The sequence below is a fragment of the Lutra lutra genome, chromosome 17 (genome assembly GCF_902655055.1).
Source record: "Lutra lutra chromosome 17, mLutLut1.2, whole genome shotgun sequence".
Lineage (NCBI taxonomy): Eukaryota > Metazoa > Chordata > Mammalia > Carnivora > Mustelidae > Lutra > Lutra lutra.
The window spans coordinates 44258295-44280618 of record NC_062294.1 but is presented as its reverse complement, the minus strand read 5'-3'; the positions used below and the strand labels follow the sequence as shown (position 1 = coordinate 44280618).

Sequence of the window (22324 nt, the reverse complement as noted above, 5' to 3'; positions counted from 1 at the left end):
AACACATATGAAAAAGATGTTCTAGTCACTTATAATCAGGGAAATATTGAAACTAATAACAGAAGCAGGAAAATCTGGATGCTCTTTTCAGGGATTAGAGGGATTCAAAACTGGTGCAATGATGGAGCAACCATCTGGCAACATGTAAAGCAGAGAGTATGTAGAGACTTCTAGATATGCACCTTAGAGTCTTCAAATAAATCAGAAAATACAAAAAATAATTTCAATATAGCATTTTTATTACAGTGAAAAATCATTTATGTCCTAATTACTATTTAACAGAATATTTAAGCATGTTTAATATGTACATATCAAGGACCAAACTAGAATCTTTCACATTCTATAGAAAAGCACTAACCCTCAAGATCCAAGCAGGAAGCTTTCAGAATATGACGTGAGCTTCGAAGAAAAATGCCCTTTCCTCACCCCAATGCTAACACACTCACCATAATGTCTGAAATGATGTTCTTGAATACCTCCATTGTGGTAATGGAAGCATCTATCAAAGTGGTTCACATTCTAAAGATGGTAAGAGATACTGGGTATGAGAATTCCACAATGAAGTAAGTTCGAGATACACTGTGTTAAATAAAAATCTCTTTACTGAGGTGCCTGGGTGGCTCAGTGGGTTAAAGCCTCTGCCTTCGGCTCAGGTCATGGTCTCAGGGTCCTGGGATGGCCCCTGTGCTCAGCAGGGAGCCTGCTTCCCCTGCCTCTCTGCCTGCTTGTGATCTCTGTCAAATAAATAAATAAAATCTTTAAAAAAAAATCTCTTTACTGTATCTTTTGACAAGCTGATGATGTGTACTTGGATTTTCCCACAACCAAATGCTTTGCTGCATTTACACATTTCCCCAAGAAATCTTTCTTTCCCCCAAATATCATCAAGGACTAGAATACCCCAAAACAAGTTTGTGGAGAACATTGGGTTAAGGCCTTACACTCTGTTAAACACAGCTCTTCTGGAGATATCTGAGACTTGGAAAAGGCAAACACATGGATCTATTAGTGAAGACTGATTTTGTAATTCTAAATATATCTTATTTAGAATTAAGATGAATCTTCATAAATGTAGCTGGTCTAGATTTTGCTTTGTAGGAGCTATCTTCACTTAGGTTTGTATCAGGATTATTTTAGCTGTGCAGAATTAACTGGTAGAATTTTGTGAAGGATTATCTATTTCTTAAAGCTTTTACCTGCACAACTATCAAACTTTTTCTTAAGCAGGGAGTTCATATACACACACACACATTTGCTTGTTGGGTCTATTTAAGTCAATTGTCATAAACTATTCCTACAGAAAAAAAAAGTAACCCCCTATATTTTAGGTATTGGAATACATATAGCATATATGTATCTATATAGATATAGATATCGATATATAGTATTGCATTGCAATTAAAACTTAATAATAATAATAATAATCTGTAGCTACATCATCTTTATCATGGTCAATGTTCTAAATGCATTATCTTTCATTTTCTTCTTGATTAGATTTCCCAAAATCTAATCATTATTAGTACTGGATTAAATCTACTACTGTCTAGTCCTTAATTTCTGTTTTTAGTTGAGCTTTGCTTCTCTTTTGTAGGTTTTTTTCTGTTCTGTGTCTGGTTTCTTGACATTAAGTATGCACTCTCCCTTAATACATGTATTTATGTGACAGGCCCTGTTGACTGCTATGGATAAGGTGAAGATGAAGACTAGGTCCACAAATGAAACTTCCTTACAATGCATTAAAGGGGACAAATTTCTCACAGAACAGAACTTTGGTGACATCTGACAAGTTTAGATGCACACATCTCATTAACAACAATCATTTCTAAGCAGTCTATAAATTTCAGTCTTGATCTTAAACATTTTATTACTGAAACTTTCAAACACGTAAAGTAGAAATACTAGAACAATGAACTCCCCCAAAAACAAAAAACAAAAAAAAACCAAAAAACAATACAAACCACTCTGCCTCAATAATTATCAACATTTTGCCAATCTACTTCCCAGCTCCCTTTGCCAATTCTTTTTTCTTTTCCTGAAGTATTCAAATGCAAATCTAGTGTCTTACCATTTCTTAAATATATATGTATCTCTAACACATAGAACCTCTTCTCTTTTAACCACATTGATATTATCATCCCTAACAGAATTAGTATTTCTAAATATCAAATAATACTCAATGCACATCCACATTTTCCCCACTGTCTCCAAAATGTCTTTGTACATGTTGTTCAAATTAGGTCCAAGCAATGCCCACATGCTGAATTTAGTTGATCGATCTCTGAAGTCTCTCAATCTGTAACTGTTGCTCTTCCCCTTTTCTTTTTCATGCCACTCATTAGTTGAAGAAATCAGGGTCACTTGTTTTGTAGAATTTTACACATTCTGGATCTGCTTGGCTACTTCCTTTTGGTGCCATTAACTCTGTTCCTCTATCCCCCAAATTCTCATTTTTAAAGAGTTTGATTCAAAGGTTTGCTTCCTTCAGTTCACTGTTTTGGCAGTAAGCCTTCGTAGGCAGTGGTATTTCCTATTGCATTTTATCAGGATGTGGATATTATCTGATAGTCCCACTTTTATAGAGGTTAAAATTGATCAAAGGATTCAGAGGTGGTCAGCTTGATAAATCCACTGCAAAGTTCTCACTATAAAATATTTCACCCAATAGTTTTAATATCCACCAAAGATAATTTTCTGGACCCATTATTCCATTAGGGAACTAGAAAATAGTAATTTTTCTGATCCTATCATTCTTTCTGTATTTACTGATTCTTACAAATGAAACAAAACAAAACCATTTTAATTTGAGGAGCTTTTGGTGGCCCTGAAAGTTGGTTCACATGGAAAAAGCAAAAGAAATGCTTATTTTCCCCCTTATCAATTTTCAGAATGAGTTGGTGCCCAAGCATCTTCGATTGCTGACCAAACAGTGCAGCTGTAACCAAGTAAACTATCAAACTACAAGTGGGGTCATGGCAAATGACTCAACTCCCACTGGTTGATGATGGGGCAATTTGAGCATCAAACCGTATACTGCCTGTAATGGAATGATCTTTCTTTCATATGACTTTTACATACAAACATACACACATAGGTGCACATATACACACAATATTAAATTTCCAACTGGTTAGTTTCTGCCATCTTTTTGATGTTTCTAATTAATCTTTAACAGTGGTCACACAACAGGAATTCCAAAACATTTACTTTTTGGAATTTATTACGGGAAAATAATTTCATATTTTTCTGATTCTTTAATAGTTGTGTGCTTAACCTCACAATCATGAAATCTGTAAGGTTTCTTTTAAGCATGAAATGACAGATGCGGCTCAAATGATGAAATCCTTGCATTCAATATAACCTAGATTTTATCTGGAATAAATTATCTTAAGTTTAGTAAGTGCTGAGCAATGATGTGAGGCATTTCTACATTTTCTACTTCTACAGTAAATTCCTTTCATATGAATTCACTAATACTAATGATAACAACTGTAAGTAATATTTACAGAAAACATGCTATGTAGCTGCTATTTTTCCAAGCATTAACTACTTAATCCGTAAGACAATCCTATTACACAGTGTGGCAGGCTGACTCTGAAATGGTCCCTACAGCCTGGTGTTCATATTCTTGTGTAATCCTCTACTTTTGAATGTGGGGTGACACAGTAACTTCTAACCCGTAGAAGACAGCAAAGGTGACTAAAAGGTATTATTTTGGTGATCAGGTCACACAAGATTACTGCTTCTATGATGCTAGTAGACTACTGCACTCTTAGCTTGCACACTTAATAAGCAGTCATGTTGAAGAAGCCCATGTGGCAAGGAACTAAGGTCAGCCTTCAGCCAGCTAGAAACCAACAGCCATGTGAGATTGGAAATGGATCCCTTCCCCTGTTGAGCCTTCAGATGAGACCCCACCCCGGCTAAAACCTTTAGTTTAGCTTTTTGAGAGACCATGAAGCAGAGGACCCACCAAAGTTATGCCCAGACACCTGACCCATAGAAATTGTGAGATAATGTGTATTATTTTAAGCTACTAAGTTTGTGGCAATTTATTACACAGCAATAAATAGCTAATATACATAGGTACTATTATCACCATTTTACAAGTGAGCAAAATGAGGCACAGAAGTTTAAGTACCTTGTCCAATAACACACTGCTAATAAAGGAGTGAAATGGGGATAATAATAGATAAGGCTGAAGATTTTCCTACATTCATTGTATTATTCCCTCATACCAACTTGTGGAAGATAAACAATGTTTGGTGATAGAAGGCTTTTAAAGCAACATATTTTGTCAGTAATATAAAATTTCTTATGCTTAGCTGAATCATGAAGCAAAATCCTCAAAAATGATTTAGAGATCCTATAACATAATGTACAATTGAAAGCTTTCTTGTATTAAACTCCATTATGAATTTTCTGATGTTGAGTAAGATGTGAATGTTGTCTAAAGGCCTTCTTACATTCTTTACATTTGTAGGGTTTCTCCCCAGTATGAATTCTCTGGTGTTGAGTAAGGAATGAATAAAGTCTAAAAGCCTTACCACATTCCTTACATTCATAAGGTTTCTCACCAGTATGAATACTCTGATGCTGAGTAAGTTGTGAGAGCAGTCTAAAAGGTTTTCTACATTCCTTACATTCATAAGGTTTCTCACCAGTATGAATACTCTGATGCTGGGTAAGTTGTGAGAGCAACCTAAAGGCCTTCCCACATTCTTCACATTCATAAGGTCTTTCACCAATATGAATGCTCTGATGTGAAATAAGTTGTGAGTAACTACTAAAGGTCTTCCAGCATTCCATACATTCATAGGGTTTCTCACGAGTATGGATTCTCTGATGGCGAACAAGTTGTTGCCTTAGTCTAAAAGTCTTCCCACATTCCTTACATTCATAGGGTTTCTCACCAGTATGAATACTCTGATGGACCGTAAGTTGTTGGCATATTCTAAAAGCCTTTCCACATTCCTTACATTCATAAGGTTTCTCACCAAAATGAATTTTCTGATGTACTCTAAGGTCGGGACCACATACAAAGGCCTTCCCACATTCCTTACATTCATAGAGTTTCTCAGCAGTATGAAGTCTCTGATGTCGAGTAAGGTGTGTACACTGCCTAAAGGTCTTCCCACATGCCTTACATTCATAGGGTTTCTCACCAGTGTGAATTCTCTGATGTCGAGCAAGTTGCTGATGGACTCTGAAGGCCTTTCCACATTCCTTACATTCATAGGGCTTTTCACCAGTATGAAGTCTCTGATGTTGAGTAAGTTCTTGGAGCACTGTAAAGGCCTTCCCACATTCCTTACATTCATAGGGCTTCTCACCAGTATGAAGCTTGTGATGTCGAATAAGGTGTGCTCGCTGTCTAAATGCCTGCCCACATTCCTTACATTTATAAGGTTTCTCACCAGTATGAATTCTCAGGTGTTGACTAAGTGTTGAGCGACGAATAAAGGTCTTCCTACATTCCTTACATTCATATAACTTTTCTCCATTATGAACTCTCTGATATTCAGCAAGAAAATTATGCTTTTTGTAAGTGGTCATTTTTTCAGAAGTAATTTTCACTTGCCCAAAATATCCCCCTTGTGATTCCTTTTGCTCCTCACTCTTGCCTTTGCATTCCCAATCATTTCTAAAAATGGAGTCCTGAAGACTATAGCTTTTAATTCTTTCCATTATCTCCCACTGGAATGAATATATTTCATAAATGTCCTTTTCTGGAGATAAAGTATTGGTCCTGTATCTGGACTCCAAATCTGAAAGAAAACAGAAGGCAAACACACACTATATTCCTGTGACAGAAGAAAGAAAACTTCTATAGAGAAATAAAAGGCACCTAAAATAATGTCTCTTACAAGTAAATGGATTAGATATCTCTAAAATGGGCATTTCTGCTGAACCTAAAAAACCCCTTATCTTCTGCAAAATTACACACCAAAAAACTAAGAGTTTATGAAGAAAACAGGGCTGGAGAAGACCACTCAAACCTTATGCAACTTTATTGGCAGAGCCTTAACAAATATAACAATTGATATTTCAAGAGATGAGTCAAAAGGCAGTTCAGCACAGCTGAAGGCCACTTCACAGATACTAAAATTCACACACAAAAAAGTGGAAATGCTAAATTTCAGGTGCTGAGACACTCTGATGATAAAAAAAAAAAAAGCCCTGAGCCAGCAAGGCTACCATTCCTAAGATAGGAACAGGGTAAAATGTAACCTGTCTCCAGCTAGAAGCCATGCAAGGTTGACGGTATCTGCCTCTGGGAGACAGTCTTGGATGCAGACACTTATTATTCACTTTTTTCATATAGAAGTGAAAGGGCAACTGACAATAAAGCATCAAGTTGGACACTTAGCCTTTCCTGATGAATGTTTTAAGTTTACTTCTATTCTGGCTTCATTCCAATAGGAAAATGACCTGTACTCTGTACCAAATAACTCACACATTAATATTGCTATCATTCCCTATTCCCTATCACTATTGAGCTTATTTTTATTTTTGTATTGCAGGTTATTAATTAAGGAACAGACTACTCTTACACATTAAAAAAAAAAGCAAAGGAGGGGCGCCTGGGTGGCTCAGTGGGTTAAAACCTCTGCCTTCAGCTCGGGTCATGATCCCAAGGTCCTGGGATCGAGCCCCACATCAGGCTCTCTGCTCAGCAGGGAGCCTGCTTCCTCCTCTCTCTCTTCCTCTCTCTCTCTGCCTGCCTCTCTGCCTACTTGTGATCTCTGTCTGTCAAATAAATAAATAAAATCTTAAAAAAAAAAAAAAAGCAAAGGAAACACAGAGAATGGGGTATAGGACTGGAGATAAGGTTGGTGATTACAGAAACAAATCAGTGATGAGAATCATCTGAAAGTTTCTTAAAAATATACAGAAGTATTTTTAACCGACTGAAACATAATCTATAGGATTAAGTCCTGGGCGTGTTTTTGTTTTGTACTTATATACATTCTCCGGCAAATGATTCTGATGCTGATCAATATTTGAGCCTCTCCACTTAAATGTTTTTAATGATTTCTCTTTATAATTAGAATCAAATATAAATACCTGAATATAGATAATAAGCTGGTATCTGCTTATCAGTGCCTCTCTCATTTACTCTCTCCGTTCATGCCACAAAGGCCTCTTTTCAGCTCACAAAAGGCACTAGCACTGTTCCCATTAAATAGGACCTTTCACAGGTTGTTCCTTCTTTGAGAAATCCTCTGCCTGCATGGCTGGCTTCCCTTCACCATCAGATCTCAATCAAAAATCACTTCTTCCAAAAGCCATTCCTGCTGATCCTGTTTAAAACTATGTACCATAGGGGCGCCTGGGTGGCTCGATGGGTTAAAGCCTCTTCCTTCTGCTCAGGTCATGATCCCAGGGTCCTGGGATCGAGCCCCACATCGGGCTCTCTGCTTAGCAGGAAGCCTGCTTCCTCCTCCCTCTCTGCCTGCTTGTGATCTCTGTCTATCAAATAAATAAATAAAATCTTTAAAAAATAAATAAAAAATAAAACTATGCACTGTATATTCCATCCCAGCAACTGGTTGCTTCTTTTTTGTCCCAATTTTGGAATACTTATTACTTTTCTCACTTGTTATTCTGTTAGTTTCTAACCCCTAAGCTTCCCTAGTGGCAGAAACAAACTCTAAAGTCCATTTACCATTAAATAACAAACCCCAAATACACAATGGATGTTACTCATTTAATTCCCATAATTACATCATCACTAATGAATATGTACATGTTTCTAATCTTTTTAAAATGTACTACAATAGGGGTGCCTGGCTGGCTCAGTCAGTGGAGCATGCAACTCTTGATCTTGGGGTTCTGAATTTGAGCTCCACATTGGGAGTAGAGTTTAACTAAAAAAAAAAAAAAAAAAAAGTACTACAGTGATTTACTTTTCTCCTCTAGAGTTTATACTATTACTTACCAGTGCTACATTTATTCAAATTTTTGTTCCTTCATACCTCTTCTAGGTGTTCCCTCCCATTCCATATAGCTAAAGCAATGTTTGTACGTCCCAGAAAACTACCTCAAATATCTTTCAATTATCCTAACATTGAAAGGTTTATGAAATCCTTAACAAAAAGACATGGGCAGATACTGAGGATAGCAGAATGACAGTCAAATATGGAATGGTACCTGGGATCACCTGAGTGCAAAAGAGGAAAAATAAAGGCTATGTTAGATATAGGGTCAAAGATAATGATCCAGATGGGGGACATGAATGAGAAAATCTAAATGTTGAATGAAGTAAGCAAAGATAGGGGGACAAGTGGGACAGGAGTGATAAGAAAGGTTTTTTCTATGACTACAGTACAAATGTATAAAACTGCTAAAATGACTCAAAAAACCTCATCACTATAAAACATGAGACTTTGAAACTATTCTAAACTCGATTATGGTGGTGGTTACATAACGATGCATTTGTCAAAATTCCTAGATACTAAAAAGAATGAATTTTAATGTACATAAATTATATTTTAGAATAAGCCAGGCTTATAAGATATTTTAAAAATATAAACACAGAAAAAGATGTCAATTCCCACTAATTTATAAAATAATGCACTCTTGGGGCACCTGGGTGGCTCAGTGGGTTAAAGTTTTTGCCTTCAGCTCAGGTCATGATCTCAGTGTCCTGGGATCAAGCCCCGCATCAGGCTCTCTGCTCAGCAGGGAGCTTGCTTCCTCCTCTCTCTCTCTCTGCCTGCCTCTCTGCCTACTTGTGATCTCTGTCTATCAAATAAATAAATAAAATCTTAAAAAAAAAATAATGCACTCTTAGGGAATATGTGGGAAATCTCTACCATCTGCTCAATTTTGCTGTCAACCTAAAACTGCTCTAAAAATTAAGTCTATTAAGAGAGGGGTCCTGGGTGGCTCATTTGGGTAAGCATCTGACTCTAAGTTTCAGTTCAGGTCATGATCTCAGGGTTGTGAGATCAAGCCCTGCATCAGACTCCACACTGGGTGTAGAGCTTGCTTAAGATTCTTCTCTCCCTCTCCCTCACCCCTCCAATCTCTCTCTCTCTCTCTCAAAAAAAAAAAAAAAAAAAAAAAAAACAAAACACTATATATATCCAAATAGAAATCTCATAACTGAAAAACATCTAAAATTAAGAATTTTTTTAAAGATCTTATTTATTTGACAGAGATCAGAAGTAGGCAGAGAGGCAGGCAGAGAGAGAGAGGGGGAAGCAGGCTCCCTGCTGAGCAGAGAGCCCAATGCGGGGCTCAATCCCAGGTCCCTGGAATCTTGACCTGAGCCGAAGGCAGAGGCTTTAACCCACTGAGCCACCCAGGCACCCCTAAAATAAAGAATTTAACAGATTTTTTTTTTTAAGATTTTTTTTTTTTTTTTTTTTTTTTTTTGGTCAGAGAGAGAGAGAGAGTGAGCACAGGCAGACAGAGTGGCAGGCAGAGGCAGAGGGAGAAGCAGGCTCCCCACAGAACAAGGAGCCCGATGTGGGACTCGATCCCAGGACGCTGGGATCATGACCTGAGCCGAAGGCAGCTGCTTAACCAACTGAGCCACCCAGGCGTCCCTTAACAGATATTTTTAACAGCAGATTACACTTAGCCGAAAAGATCAGTGAACTAGGAAATGGGTTTATAGAAGCAGCACTGGAACAAAAAAGAGTACGAAAAAAAGAAAAACAAACAAACAAAAAAACAGAAAAGAACATAAAGGACACATGCAACAATTTAAAAAGGTCTAACAGGGCGCCTGGGTGGCTCAGTGGGTTAAGCCGCTGCCTTCGGCTCGGGTCGTGATCTCAGGGTTCTGGGATCGAGTCCCGCGTCGGGCTCTCTGCTCGGCGGGGAGCCTGCTTCCCTCTCTCTCTCTCTCTCTCTGCCTGCCTCTCTGTCTACTTGTGATCTCTCTCTGTCAAATAAATAAAATCTTTAAAAAATAAATAAATAAAATAAAAAGGTCTAACATATGTGTGACCTGAGTCCCAGAAAGAGAGAGGAGCCAAAATGGGAAAGAAACAATACTTGAATATATAACAACCAAGAATTTTTCAAAACTGACAAGATATGAAGCCTAATTTAATTCCTTAAAACAGCAAACAGAATACATACACCACAATATAAAATGAGATATACCAAAGTAAATCTCTGAAAACCAAATAAAAAAGAAAATTCTAAAGGAGTCATAAAGGAAAAAAAAAAACTTCCAAAACAATACCTCCAAAGGAATTCCAATATGACCAAAAAACTGCTTCTAAATGGAAATCACAGAAGCCAAAAGACAAGATATTTGCTAAGAGAAAATAACTGCCAATCCAGAATTCTATCCAACAAAAACAAAGACAAAATTCTGTACCCTTTAAAAATATTTTCAGGGACGCCTGGGTGGCTCAGTTGGTTAAGCCGCTGCCTTCGGCTCAGGTCATGATCCCAGCGTCCTGGGATCGAGTCCCACATCGGGCTCCTTGCTCGTCAGGGAGCCTGCTTCTCCCTCTGCCTCTGCCTGCCACTCTGTCTGCCTGTGCTCGCTCTCTCTCTCTCTCTCTGACAAATAAATAAATAAAATCTTAAAAAAAAATTTTTTTCAAACAAAACCTAAGAGAATTCATTGCCAAGAGACACAATAAAATAAATATTTAAGGAAGTTCTTCATGTACAGAGAAAATGATTCCAGAGAGAAGCATGGCAGTGCAGGAAAAAAATGAGGAGCACTGTAAGAGGTAAACATGTAGGTAGATCTAAATAAGTATTGGGGTGTCTGGGTGGCTCAGTCGGTTAAGTGCCTGCCTTCAGCTCAGGTCATGATCCGGGTCGTGGGATCAAGCCCCTTGTCGGGCTCCCTGCTCAGTGGGGAGCCTGCTTCTCCCTCTCCCTCTGCTGTTCCCCCTGCTTGTGCTCTCTCTGTCAAATAAGAAAGATCTTTAAAAATACATAAATAAAATATTAATATCTTCACAGTATTGGGAAAGATATTAAAGGAATTAATTTAAGGTGCAATGTAGTAAGAATCCATGTTTTAATTTCTAGGGCAACTCTGAGAAGAAAACTAAAAGTATATGTAACTAGCATACTCAAGAGGCAAAAGCTAAAATCAAAATATTTTAAAAAATAAAATAAAATAAAAATATTTGATTAATTCAGCAAAGGCAGGAGAGGAAAAAAAGGAAGAAAGAATATGTTGAACCACCAGAAAAAATTAGGACGGTACTAGATTTGCACCTCAATAAGTAAGAAAATTACTTAAATGTACACGGATAAAATAACATCAACTAAAAGACAAAGATGCTTCTTACACATATTGGGGGAAGGAAGCTGTGTGAGGAGTCCAATCTAGGTAAAGAGGACATCCCCCAGGAGGGCAGCCTCAGGCTGATTGTTGAATTACAAGCAAGGTGAGGAGAGTATCTGCACAGAGGAGCAGACCAACATGTATTGTGCAGACCTACCATGAATCTAACTCTACCTCCCACCACCGCCATTCTAATCAAAACCACTATTATCTTCAACCAGGACAAAAGAAATAAGCTCCTGACTGATAATCCTTCTTCCCATCTTGCCCCTATTCAGTTGTCTCCTTTTTATTTTGAAAAAACTGTAGATTCCTATGAGGTTGCAGAGAAATACACAGGAAAGTCTGATGCAACCTTCACCCATCCTCTCTCAATGTTAACATCTTACCATAACCATAGTATAATACTCAAACCAAGCAATTCTCCTAGTGTTCCTCTAAAAGATATAGCTTTCATTTTTTGGTAAGTTTATTTTTTTATTATTTTTAGTAATCTCTATACCCCACAACCCCAAGATCAAGAGTTGCATGCTCCTCTAACTGAACCAGTCAGACCTCCCTAGCTTTCATGTTTTTTATATAAAATTTATATTGAGTTTAAAATTTTTTTTCATATTTAGCTTTTATATTTGGCTTTTTATATTTTTTAGTTTTTATATTTAGGTCTAAAATATATCTTTTTAAAAAATTTTTTAAATTTTTTTAAAGATTCCATTTATTTATTTGACAGACAGAGACCACAAGTAGGCAGAGAGGCAGGCAGAGAAAGAGAGGAGGAAGCAGGCTTCCCGCTAAGCAGAGAGCCTGATGCGGGGCTTGATCCCAGGACCCTGGGATCATGACCTGAGCCGAAGGCAGAGGCTTTAACCCACTAAGTCACCCAGGCGCTCCAGGTCTAAAATATATCTTAAATTAATTTGGGGATGAGGCAGGGGTCAAGATTTTTTTCCCCAGTTATGCCAGCACTATTTGTTGAAAAAACTTTCCTTTCCCCATTGGAAGGTTTTGGTGCCTTTGTCAAAAAGTAAATGATCATTTAAGTGTGAGTTCTACCTCGAAGGTCTTTGTTCTGTTGTTGATCCTTATCCAATATTCAATGTCTTGACTACTGTAGTTTTATTTATTTAATATTTATTAATATGAGAGAAAGAGAGATAATGTGAGTAGGGGGCAGAGGGAGAGAATCTCAAGCAGACTCCCCACCTAGTCTGGAGCCTGATGCAGGGCTCACTCTCACGATCCTGAGATCATGACCTGAGCTGAAACCAAGAGTTGGACACTCAACATACTGAGCCATCCAGGCGCCCTTTGATTACTATAGTTTTATTTTTATTTATTTATTTTTTAAGATTTTATTTATTTGACAGTGTGAGAGCACAAGCAGGGGGAGATGCAGGCAGAGGGAGAAGGAGAAGCAGGCTCCCCGCAGAGCAGGGAGCCTGATTCAGGGCTCAATTCAAGGACCTGGGATCATGACCAGAGCCGAAGGCAGTCACTTAACCAACTGAGCCACCCCGCGCCCTGATTACTGTAGATTTTGTAATGAATCTTGAAGTATCTTCAAGTCATGTAGTCTAAGTCCTATAATATAGTCTTCCTTCTCCAAGATTACTTTAGAAATGCTAAGTCCATCGTTTTTCCATATAAATTTTGGAATCGGCTTGTTAAAACTATAAAATTGACATTTTAACAATACGAAGTCTTCCCATCCCCCAAAGAGTCTCCATTTATTTAGGCCTTTAATTTCTCTTAGCAATGTTCCATGAATTTTAGTGTAGAGGTCTTACATGTTTTGCTAAATTTATTCCTTAATTTTTTTTTTAAGATTTTATTTATTTATTTGACAGAGAGAAATCACAAGTAGGCAGAGAGAGAGAGGAGGAAGCAGGCTCCCCGCTGAGCAGAAAGCCCAATGTGGGGCTCGAACCCAGGACCTGGGATCATGACCTGAGCCGAAGGCAGCGGCTTAACCCACTGAGCCACCCAGGCGCCCCTCCTTAATATTTTTTTTGACACTAATGTAAATTGACTTAATTTGCTTTCAATTTTCTTAATTGACTTAATTTATTTTACCTTATATTCCTTATTTTTTTCACTTCTAGTATATAAAAACACAATTGATTTTTATATATTAACTTTGTATCCTATGATCATACTATGATCTTCATTTATTACTTTGAGTAGTTGTTCTTTTTTTTTTTTAAGATTTTTTTTTTAATGTATTTATTTGACAGACAGAGACTACAAGTAGGCAGAGAGGCAGGCAGAGGGAGAGAGAGGAGAAAGCAGGCTCCCTGCTGAGCAGAGAGCCCGATGCGGGGCTCGATCCCAGGACCCTGGGATCATGACCTGAGCCGAAGGCAGAGGCTTTAACCCACTGAGCCACCCAGGCGCCCCAGTTGTTGTTTTGATTCCTTAGGATTTTCTATGTACACAATCATGCCATCTCCAAACAGTGTAACTTCCTTCTTTTTGATTTTATGTCTCTTATTTTTCTTGCCATATTGCAATGCTAGGACCTTCAATTCAATGTTAAATAGATATGGGAAAAGTGGGCACTCTTTTTTTTTTTTTTTTTATTAATTTGTCAGAGAGAGAGAGAGTGAGCACAGGCAGATAGAGTGGCAGGCAGAGGCAGAGGGAGAAGCAGGCTTCCTGCTGAGCAAGGAGCCCGATGTGGGACTCGATCCCAGGACTCTGGGATCATGACCTGAGCCGAAGGCAGCCGCTTAACCAACTGAGCCACCCAGGCGTCCGAAAAGTGGGCACTCTTGCCTTATTCCCAATCTTTTAAAAAATATTTTATTTATTTATTTATTTTTTATTTGACATAGAGAGAGAGGTCACAAGTAGGCAGAGAGGCAGGCAGAGAGAGAGAAGGGGAAGCATGCTCCCTGCCGAGCAGAGAGCCCGATGGGGGCTTCAATCCCAGTACTCTGAGATCATGACCTGAGCTGAAAGCAGAGGCTTAACCCACTGAGCCACCCATGCACCCACATTATTCTCAATCTTAAGGGGGAAACTGTTCAATCAAGTATGATGAAGTTTATGACGTAGTATTTTTTTTAGCAGTAATTTTTGAGGAAGTTCCCTTGAACTTCCAGTTTCCTGGAAATTTTTATTATGAATGGATGTTGAATTTTGTCATAAGCTATTTCTACATATATGGACACAATCACATAGTTTCTCTCATTCTTGTTAATACTCTTAAAGATATGGATTAATTTTTTTTCACACTAATTAATTTTTGAATATTAAACCAAGCTTGCATTCCCGGGGTAAACCCTACTTATCATCATTTTTACATATGTTAGATTTAATTGACTAATATTTTCTTAAGGATTTTATATCTATGTTCATGAAGGATAATGAGCCTATCATTTTTTTTTCCCTTTAGTAATTCACCAGGACATAGTATGCAAGTTACACTATTCTTGGAAAATGAGTTAGGAAGCTGTTCTTTCCTTTTATGAAGGAATTTGTGTACCACTATTATTTCTTCTGTAAACATTTAATAGAATTTGCTGGTGAAGCCATTTGAACCTGGTGTTTTCTTAATGGAAAGATTTCTGATAACTGGGGCGCCTGGGTGGCTCAGTGGGTCAAAGCCTCTGCCTTCGGCTCAGGTCGTGATCCCAGGGTCCTGGGATCGAGCCCCGCATCGGGCTCTCTGCTCAGCAGGGGAGCCTGCTTCTTCCTCTTGCTCTCTTCCTGCCTCCTTCTCTGCCTACTTGTGATCTCTGTCAAATAAATAAATTAATTTAAAAAAAATTTTTAAAAAAAATTATTTTGACAGATATAAGGTTACTCATATTTTCTTTTTTTTTTTCTTTTTACCTTGATTGGTTCTGATAATTGTGTTTTTCAAGGAGTTTTTCCATTTTGTGTAAGATGTTGAATTTATTATCATAAAATTGCTCATGGTATTCTCTCACTATTCTTTTAATGGCTATAGGGTGTGAAGTGATAACCCAGTTACTCTTTCATTCCTAGTATTAGCAATTGTTGTCTTTTTTTTTCCTTGATGAATCAAGCTAGGTGTTCATCAACTTTTTTTTTAATGTTGTTGTTTTTTTTAAAGATTTTATTTATTTATTTGACAGACAGAGATCACAAGTAGGCAGAGGCAGGCAGAGAGAGAGAGGAAGCAGGCTCCCTGCTAAGCAGAGAGCCCGATGTGGGGCTCGATCCCAGGACCCAGGGATCATGACCTGAGCCAAGGGCAGAGGCTTTAACCCACTGAGCCACCCAGGCGCCCCATAGGTGTTCATCAACTTTGATCTTTTCCAGAAATCAACTTTTGGCTTTATTAATTTTCTCTACTTTTCTTATCTTGTTGATTTTAGTTCTTATGTTTATTATCAACTGTTTTTCTCCTACTGAGAAAAGCTCCTCTCTCTGAAGTAGGAGAAAAATATGAGTACTGAGAAAACCAGAGAGTTGTAATCAAGGTGAACATGAAGTTCCTTTGGTGGCCAGATTTAAAAGATTTTTTTTTTTTTTAAGATTTTATTTATTTATTCGACAGAGAGAGATCACAAGTAGCCAGAGAGGCAGGCAGAGAGAGAGAGAGGAGGAAGCAGGCTCCCCGCGGAGCAGAGAGCCCGATGCGGGACTCGATCCCAGGACCCTGAGATCATGACCTGAGCCGAAGGTAGTGGTTTAACCCACTGAGCCACCCAGGCGCCCCCAGATTTAAAAGATTTTAATTTGCTGCCCAGGTCTCATCCCTTTCCTCCAAAGGCCATGGGCTTTTGAGGAGAGATTTCCAACAACATCTCAAGGCTAACAGGCTTGGCTGATTACCTCCAGTAATTAATTCCCCATCTTGCTCAGCCCTCACTCACCAGAGTAGTGTCTTCTGGTCCCTTCCCTTACAACCATCCAGGGCTCCTTCCCTTCATCCAATAAAGTAATCACATCTGGTTTAGAAATGGAAGGTTCTGCTTAAAAGATAATGTGACATGAAATTATAACTCCAAAAGCCAGGTTCAAATTTGGTTAAGTTCATAATTAACTACAGATCAAAATGCTACCTTATAAAGCCTAAGAGCAAATAAATGCAAGGGAGCTGAAGAGCACTCATATTAGGGTAACTTCAGGAACACAAGGAATAGATGGTTAAGAACAGGACTTAATATAATTTAAACCCATACAAGCTCCATTGAGAGGCAGTCTTGTGTAGTGGTTGGGAACACAGTCTGGATCCAGACTGCCTGAGTTTAAATCCTACCTTTGTTGCTGTGTTACCTCAGCCAATTATTAACCTCTTATCCCTAAGTTTTCTCGTCTGAAATGAGGATAATCATAGTATATTTCTTACAGAGTTGTGAGAATTAATTAATAACACACAATGCTCAGAATAGTATCTAAGTACAAATATATGAAGCTATATATATTTACATATAAATAAATAAATATATATATATACACACACACACACAAACATATACACACCTATATGTGTGCTAGTTATTTTTATTGTTATCCATTTGCTGACAAGATAGTGTCTTAACTGAGACATCTTCTGATCCTTTCTAGGATTATTTACTCAATGTTAAATGCAAAGTTCTTAGATTTTAAATTTCAACCACAAAAAAGGAAAAACTAAATATGGTTGTTATAGGAAACAGAATGTGTTTGCTTGAATTTTAAATGAACTTTGTGGATCCATTTAATACTTTGTAAATTCTATAGGTTCCCCTGATTTTTAGAGACACTCAAAGCCCCTGTGTTTAGGTACTTTCCTTGCAGGTGGATTAGAATGGAATGTTAAGTATTTGCATCAATTCTGGACTCAAATATAAGGTAAAATCTGATTTCTTGGACAATGCCTCTAGTGGTAGAATTCAAGCCAGAATTGAAGCCCAGCCCTTGGATAGCAGTGAAACAAGTAAATTACAGAGTCTGAAGAAAATGTGAAGGACAGGGGTGCCTGGGTGGCTCAGGGGGTTAAACCTCTGCTTTCAGCTCAGGTCATGGTCTCAGGGTCCTGGGATCGAGCCCCACATTGGGCTCTCTGCTCGGCAGGGAGCCTGCTTCCCCTTCTCTCTCTGACTGCCTCTCTGACTACTTGTGATCTCTCTCTGTCAAATGAATAAAATCTTAAAAAAAAAAATTGCTTTAAAAAAAATGTGAAGGACAGAGCTAGATGAAAGTGATGACGCATTAAATGGAGGAGCCTTTTTCCAACCTAATGAAGCTAAAACCATTCCTTTGGGACAGAGAGAAAAAATTTATCTAGTTTTTCAAAACATAGTCCTGAAGTTGACAGCAGAGAAAGCCAACATAGTTTGGGATAAATAGCCTTACCTAGTGAGATGAAATTGCTGTAATTCTCCCACATCACATCCCTATATAAGTCCCTCTGAGCTGAGTCCAGGAATTCCCATTCTTCCTGTGAGAAGTCTATGGCCACGTCCCTGAATGTCACTGAACCCTGAAAAAATAAGACTCATGTATTACCTGTGAAAATAAATGAAATAATTTTTAAATGAAAAGGGGGGAGATCAAGGACTGCAATGCAGAGAAGGGTTCACATAACAAGCAAATGAGGTAGGGCTTATGTATCAGGGGCAGTAAGAAAATTAGTATCATTAAAGAAGAGTTCTACATGTCTTGAATAGCTCTGTGGCTACAGATAAGATTAATTTTTTACCCAGAAATATCTGGAAATGAATAAAATAACCAAGAGGTCCCAATTAAATGAAACACTACACACAAGCCTCCTACAAGCTCTGCTTCTCTACCACAAATTCATGGGAAACGTCTTCCACCTTCTTTTCCCTTAAATGATCGTGAAAAAATATTGATAAGAACTTCTCCCAAATGTACTACAACAGCTCTTCTAAGAAAACAGACTCAAGCTCATCATAAAGTCATATTTTCTTACAAACATTTCCTCTAGAAGGACCATTTTTTTAGTCAACTTTATAGAAATTGCTACATGATAGTCCATGCTTTGAATATTTTAGATGCAGTCTTTTTTCTTTTCCTATTTAGATATTTTAATTCAGTTCAATTTCAAACATCTTCCTCAGCTCTCACAGCCTACATTATCTATTACTTGTGCATCTGGATGACCTTCTTGTGCATCTGGATGACCTTCTTAGTCTTTATCATCCATTATCCCTCACTGAACACTCTTCCTCATTCCTGAGTTAGAGGATACTCAACCATGATGATGTCACTTTGGACCAGTGGTTTTCAACAAGGAGTGCTTTTACTCTGCAGAAGACATCTGGCCATGTCTGGAGACAATTTTGGTTGTCACCACCTGGGGGGAGGAGGTGTGGGTGTTACAGGCATCTAATTTGTAAAGGTCAGGGACATGTTAGATATTCTGCAATGCAGAAGACAAGTCCCCACAATAAAAGATTCTCTGGCTCAAAATATTAATAGTTCCAAGGTTGAGACACCTTGCTGTAAACCCATACATCTTGTAAAATTACACAGTGCACTTTGCTCCTGGTACTATTCTCTCAGGGTTTGCTGGAGATGATTCTCGATCTCTCTCTCTGCATTGCTGTTCTGATTACCTCCTAATCAGCCCACTGGTGAGGGAGAGATCCCTTGGCCTAAACAGTATGAGGTGGCTCAATTCCTGACACTGGACAGATGAGATTGACAGCATTATTAGACATGTATACTCACAGCCCAGGGGAGGAGAACACCACACGTCATGCAGGGCCACACAGGGGTTGCACTCAGGAATGGAGTGAACAAGCAGGGTCTGTGGGAGGCAGGCTTTGTAGTAAAAAGAGGGTAAGGTGGCCCTAATTCCCACAGGAGGATGTGACTGGTTTGTTTGAATAATTTTGTGGTCCAGCAAGGAGGTGAAACCCTTTAGAGTGAGGACCAGGAGGGGTTTAGGTCATCTTCCTGATAGGAAAGCTAGCCAGGTGGGAGTCTTTTTGCTGGATGGGGAGCACATCTGGCAAGAGCAGGGGAACTCATGATTAGGCCTTTGGAGCCCTGATAAAGATATCAAATAAGCATATGAAATTTTAGGCCTTACAATATAAGACCCCAATTACATTCCTACCCAATCTACCCAGTCCTAAAAGCCTTACATGTGTACCTTAAGATTTCAACACATACAGAGACTGAGACCAGCCAACACTAAATCTCATCTTATGTACGGGAAAACTCATGTCTGTGAAGAAGTCTGGGGTCTTCCCTTCTAGTAGTCAAACAGGACCCAATTCTTTCTTCAATCACTCCACAGATCTTCAAGGAAAGTTTTCAAAACAACGATCTCCCACTTAATATCAATAACCCATTCCTGAATATCAGACATTCTTAGACTACACTATTAAAATTACCTATTTTCCCATCATGTTAAAGCAAAGAACTCCATGGCATTATACATCAATTCCAAGCCTCCAAATAGCCTAACGGCTCCCTCCAGCACAGAACCAGAGTTCACAAGGGCTAGTTATTGCACACATATCTTTAGCTTTAGTATTTTCATTGTCTCTTTTACTGAATTCATGTTTCTCACTTGCTTTGTGTCTTTCCCCACAATTTCTTCAATACTTCTGCAACTTTTTAGAGACTTATTTTGTACTACACAAGAGCTATACGTTAAGTGCACTATGAAAATGCATTTCAGCAAGAACATAACACTCAGTTATGACTCACACTCAGTATGAAGCTCTGATACCTCCATTCTCACCGACAGCACCAGATACACACATCCTCTTTAATAATATTTGCATGCATCTCAAAACACCTACAGATGGTTCTAATGGTCTAGGAATTATATGTGAAATATAAGGAGACTCTCCTGCAATTATCTTTTGTTAAAAAAGGTTGTACTGAGGGGCGCCTGGGTGGCTCAGTGGGTTAAAGCCTCTGCCTTCGGCTCAGGTCATGATCCCAGGGTCCTGGGATCGAGCCCCACATCGGGCTCTCTGCTCAGTGGGGAGCCTGCTTCCCTTCCTCTCTCTCTGCCTGCCTCTCTGCCTGCTTGTGATCTCTGTCTGTTAAATAAATAAAATCTTTAAAAAAAAAAAAAGGTTGTACTGAACTATACAGTTTCACATATATAAAGTTCTAAAAATAGGCAAAATTCATTTATAATGTTAGAAGTCAGTGGGGGTGCCTGGTGGCTCAGTCTATTAAGCAGCTGCCTTCAGCTCAGGTCATGATCCTGGGGTACTGGGTTCCAGCCCTGCATTGGACCTCCTTGCTCAGCAAGGAGTCCGCCTCTTCCTCCTTCCCTACCCCTGCTCACGAGGTCTCGCTCTCTCAAATAAATAAAATCTTAAACAAACAAACAAACAAACAAACAAAAAGAAGTCAGGATAGTGGTTATATCTGGGCTGGGTGGGCAGGGAGTGATTGAAAAGGGGGCATCTTAGGTACTAGCAATATTCTTTTCTTGACCTGAGTACTGACAGCACAGATATGCTCAATTCATGAAAATTCATTCAGCTACACACTTAGGACTCGTGTACTTTTCTCTATGTGTGTTACGTGTCAATAAAAAGCTCAAAAACTTTGAAAAGATGTCAAATTGTGTACTGGAGACACAAATATTTCCTACATAAAACTAGACTAAAAATCACTGTGTTCAGGGGCACCTGGCTGGCTCAGTGGGTTAAAAAGACTCTGCCTTTAGCTCAGGTCATGATTCCTTGGTCCTGGGATTGAGCCCTGCATCGGGCTCTCCGCTCAGCAGGAAGCCTGCTTCTCTTCCTCTCTCTCTGCCTACTTCTCTGCCTACTTGTGATCTCTGTCTGTCAAATAAATAAATAAAATCTTAAAAAAAAAAATCACTGTTCAGAGAAACATACTCTCTCTGAAATTTAAATATTAAAATCAAAAGCTGTTCTATTGGAAAATGTTAGCAAGGGGTCATTCTGCAGAAAATGCCTGCATTTTTCTCAAGGCATTTCACTTTCGCTCCCTCATGGCTCTTGACAGAAGACTTTGGAGCTAGGAGGTGGTCCACATTTGTGGAGAAGAGGGAAGGGCACCTAGAAAGGACACTGGGCTATTTGTCTCCAACCCTCATAGGACTTAGAGTTACTAAAGCAAGTTCCTGGGCAGAGTTCAAGTTAAGGGAATGAGTATGTACACATAACCTAGAGATCAACAACATTTCAAAAAGGAGAAAAGAACATCAACTTACATGGGCCATGGTTTCAAAATGCAAGAACTGGTCAGTCCTTTTCAAGATTTCTCTGTTGGGGAACTGCAAAGCCCTGATAAGCCAGATCTGAAAGAAAAAAAGAGACCATGAAACCAAATGCAACTCAGAGATCCCAAAATGACTTACGTTAATGAGTTTTTTTCTTTTGCCTTCCTACTTCTTAACTATTCTCCACCACTATACCCACCACCCTGATCCCATACTCATAAAAACTAGAGGAGATGTCTGAAGAAATCCAAGCTTTGAGGAAATCCAGCTGAACAAAAGCCTGAATACTTTGGAGAAGGATTCCCCATCTGGCAATATATATCTGGTCCTGATGACGGACTCCTCCTTCCTCCAGTACAACTTTACAGGGCTGAGAAAGTGCCATACCACCTGGGTGGCTCAGTGGGTTAAAGCCTCTGCCTTCGGCTCAGGTCATGATCCCAGGTTCCTGGGATCAAGCCCCAAATCAGGTTTCCTGCTCAGCAGGGAGCCTGCTCCCCCGCCGCCCACCACCGCCACCCCCCCCCCCCGCCTACTTGTGATCTCTGTCAAATAAATAAATAAAATCTTTAAAAAAAAAAGATTTTGTATATTTATTTGACATAGAGCAAAAGCATAAGCAGGGGGAGCAGCAGGCAGAGGGAGAGGGAGAAGCAGGCTCCCTGCTAAGTGGAGAGCCTGACTCAGGGCTCAATCCTACCACCCTGGGACCTGAGCCTAGGGCAGACACTTAACTGACTGAGCCCCCACATGGGCCTCGAGGGACTTTTCTTTTTCTTTTTTATTTTCTTCACCTGCTAATTCATGAACCAAGCTGGAGTTCTATCTAGAAATGAATGATAAAAAATCCTTGACTAATGCCTTTTAAGTAACAACAGCAGTCTCATGGCTGCTTCCTTTCACAT

The 22324-nt window shown here is 38.9% G+C and overlaps 1 protein-coding gene across 1 annotated transcript in view; it reads right to left on the bottom strand.

Annotated features, from left to right (window-relative positions):
* Nucleotides 1-218: 218 nt before the first annotated feature.
* LOC125088549 (uncharacterized) overlaps nucleotides 219-22324 on the bottom strand; it is a 111343-nt gene continuing 89237 nt past the window's right edge. Inside the window, exons 12-15 of the mRNA XM_047709756.1 lie at nucleotides 21411-21497; nucleotides 17585-17711; nucleotides 16120-16218; nucleotides 219-5765 (exon numbers count right to left, since the gene is read on the bottom strand). Coding sequence (XP_047565712.1) covers nucleotides 4399-5765; nucleotides 16120-16218; nucleotides 17585-17711; nucleotides 21411-21497 — 1680 coding nt within the window. The 3' untranslated portion in view covers nucleotides 219-4398. The remainder of the gene's footprint in view (nucleotides 5766-16119; nucleotides 16219-17584; nucleotides 17712-21410; nucleotides 21498-22324) is intronic.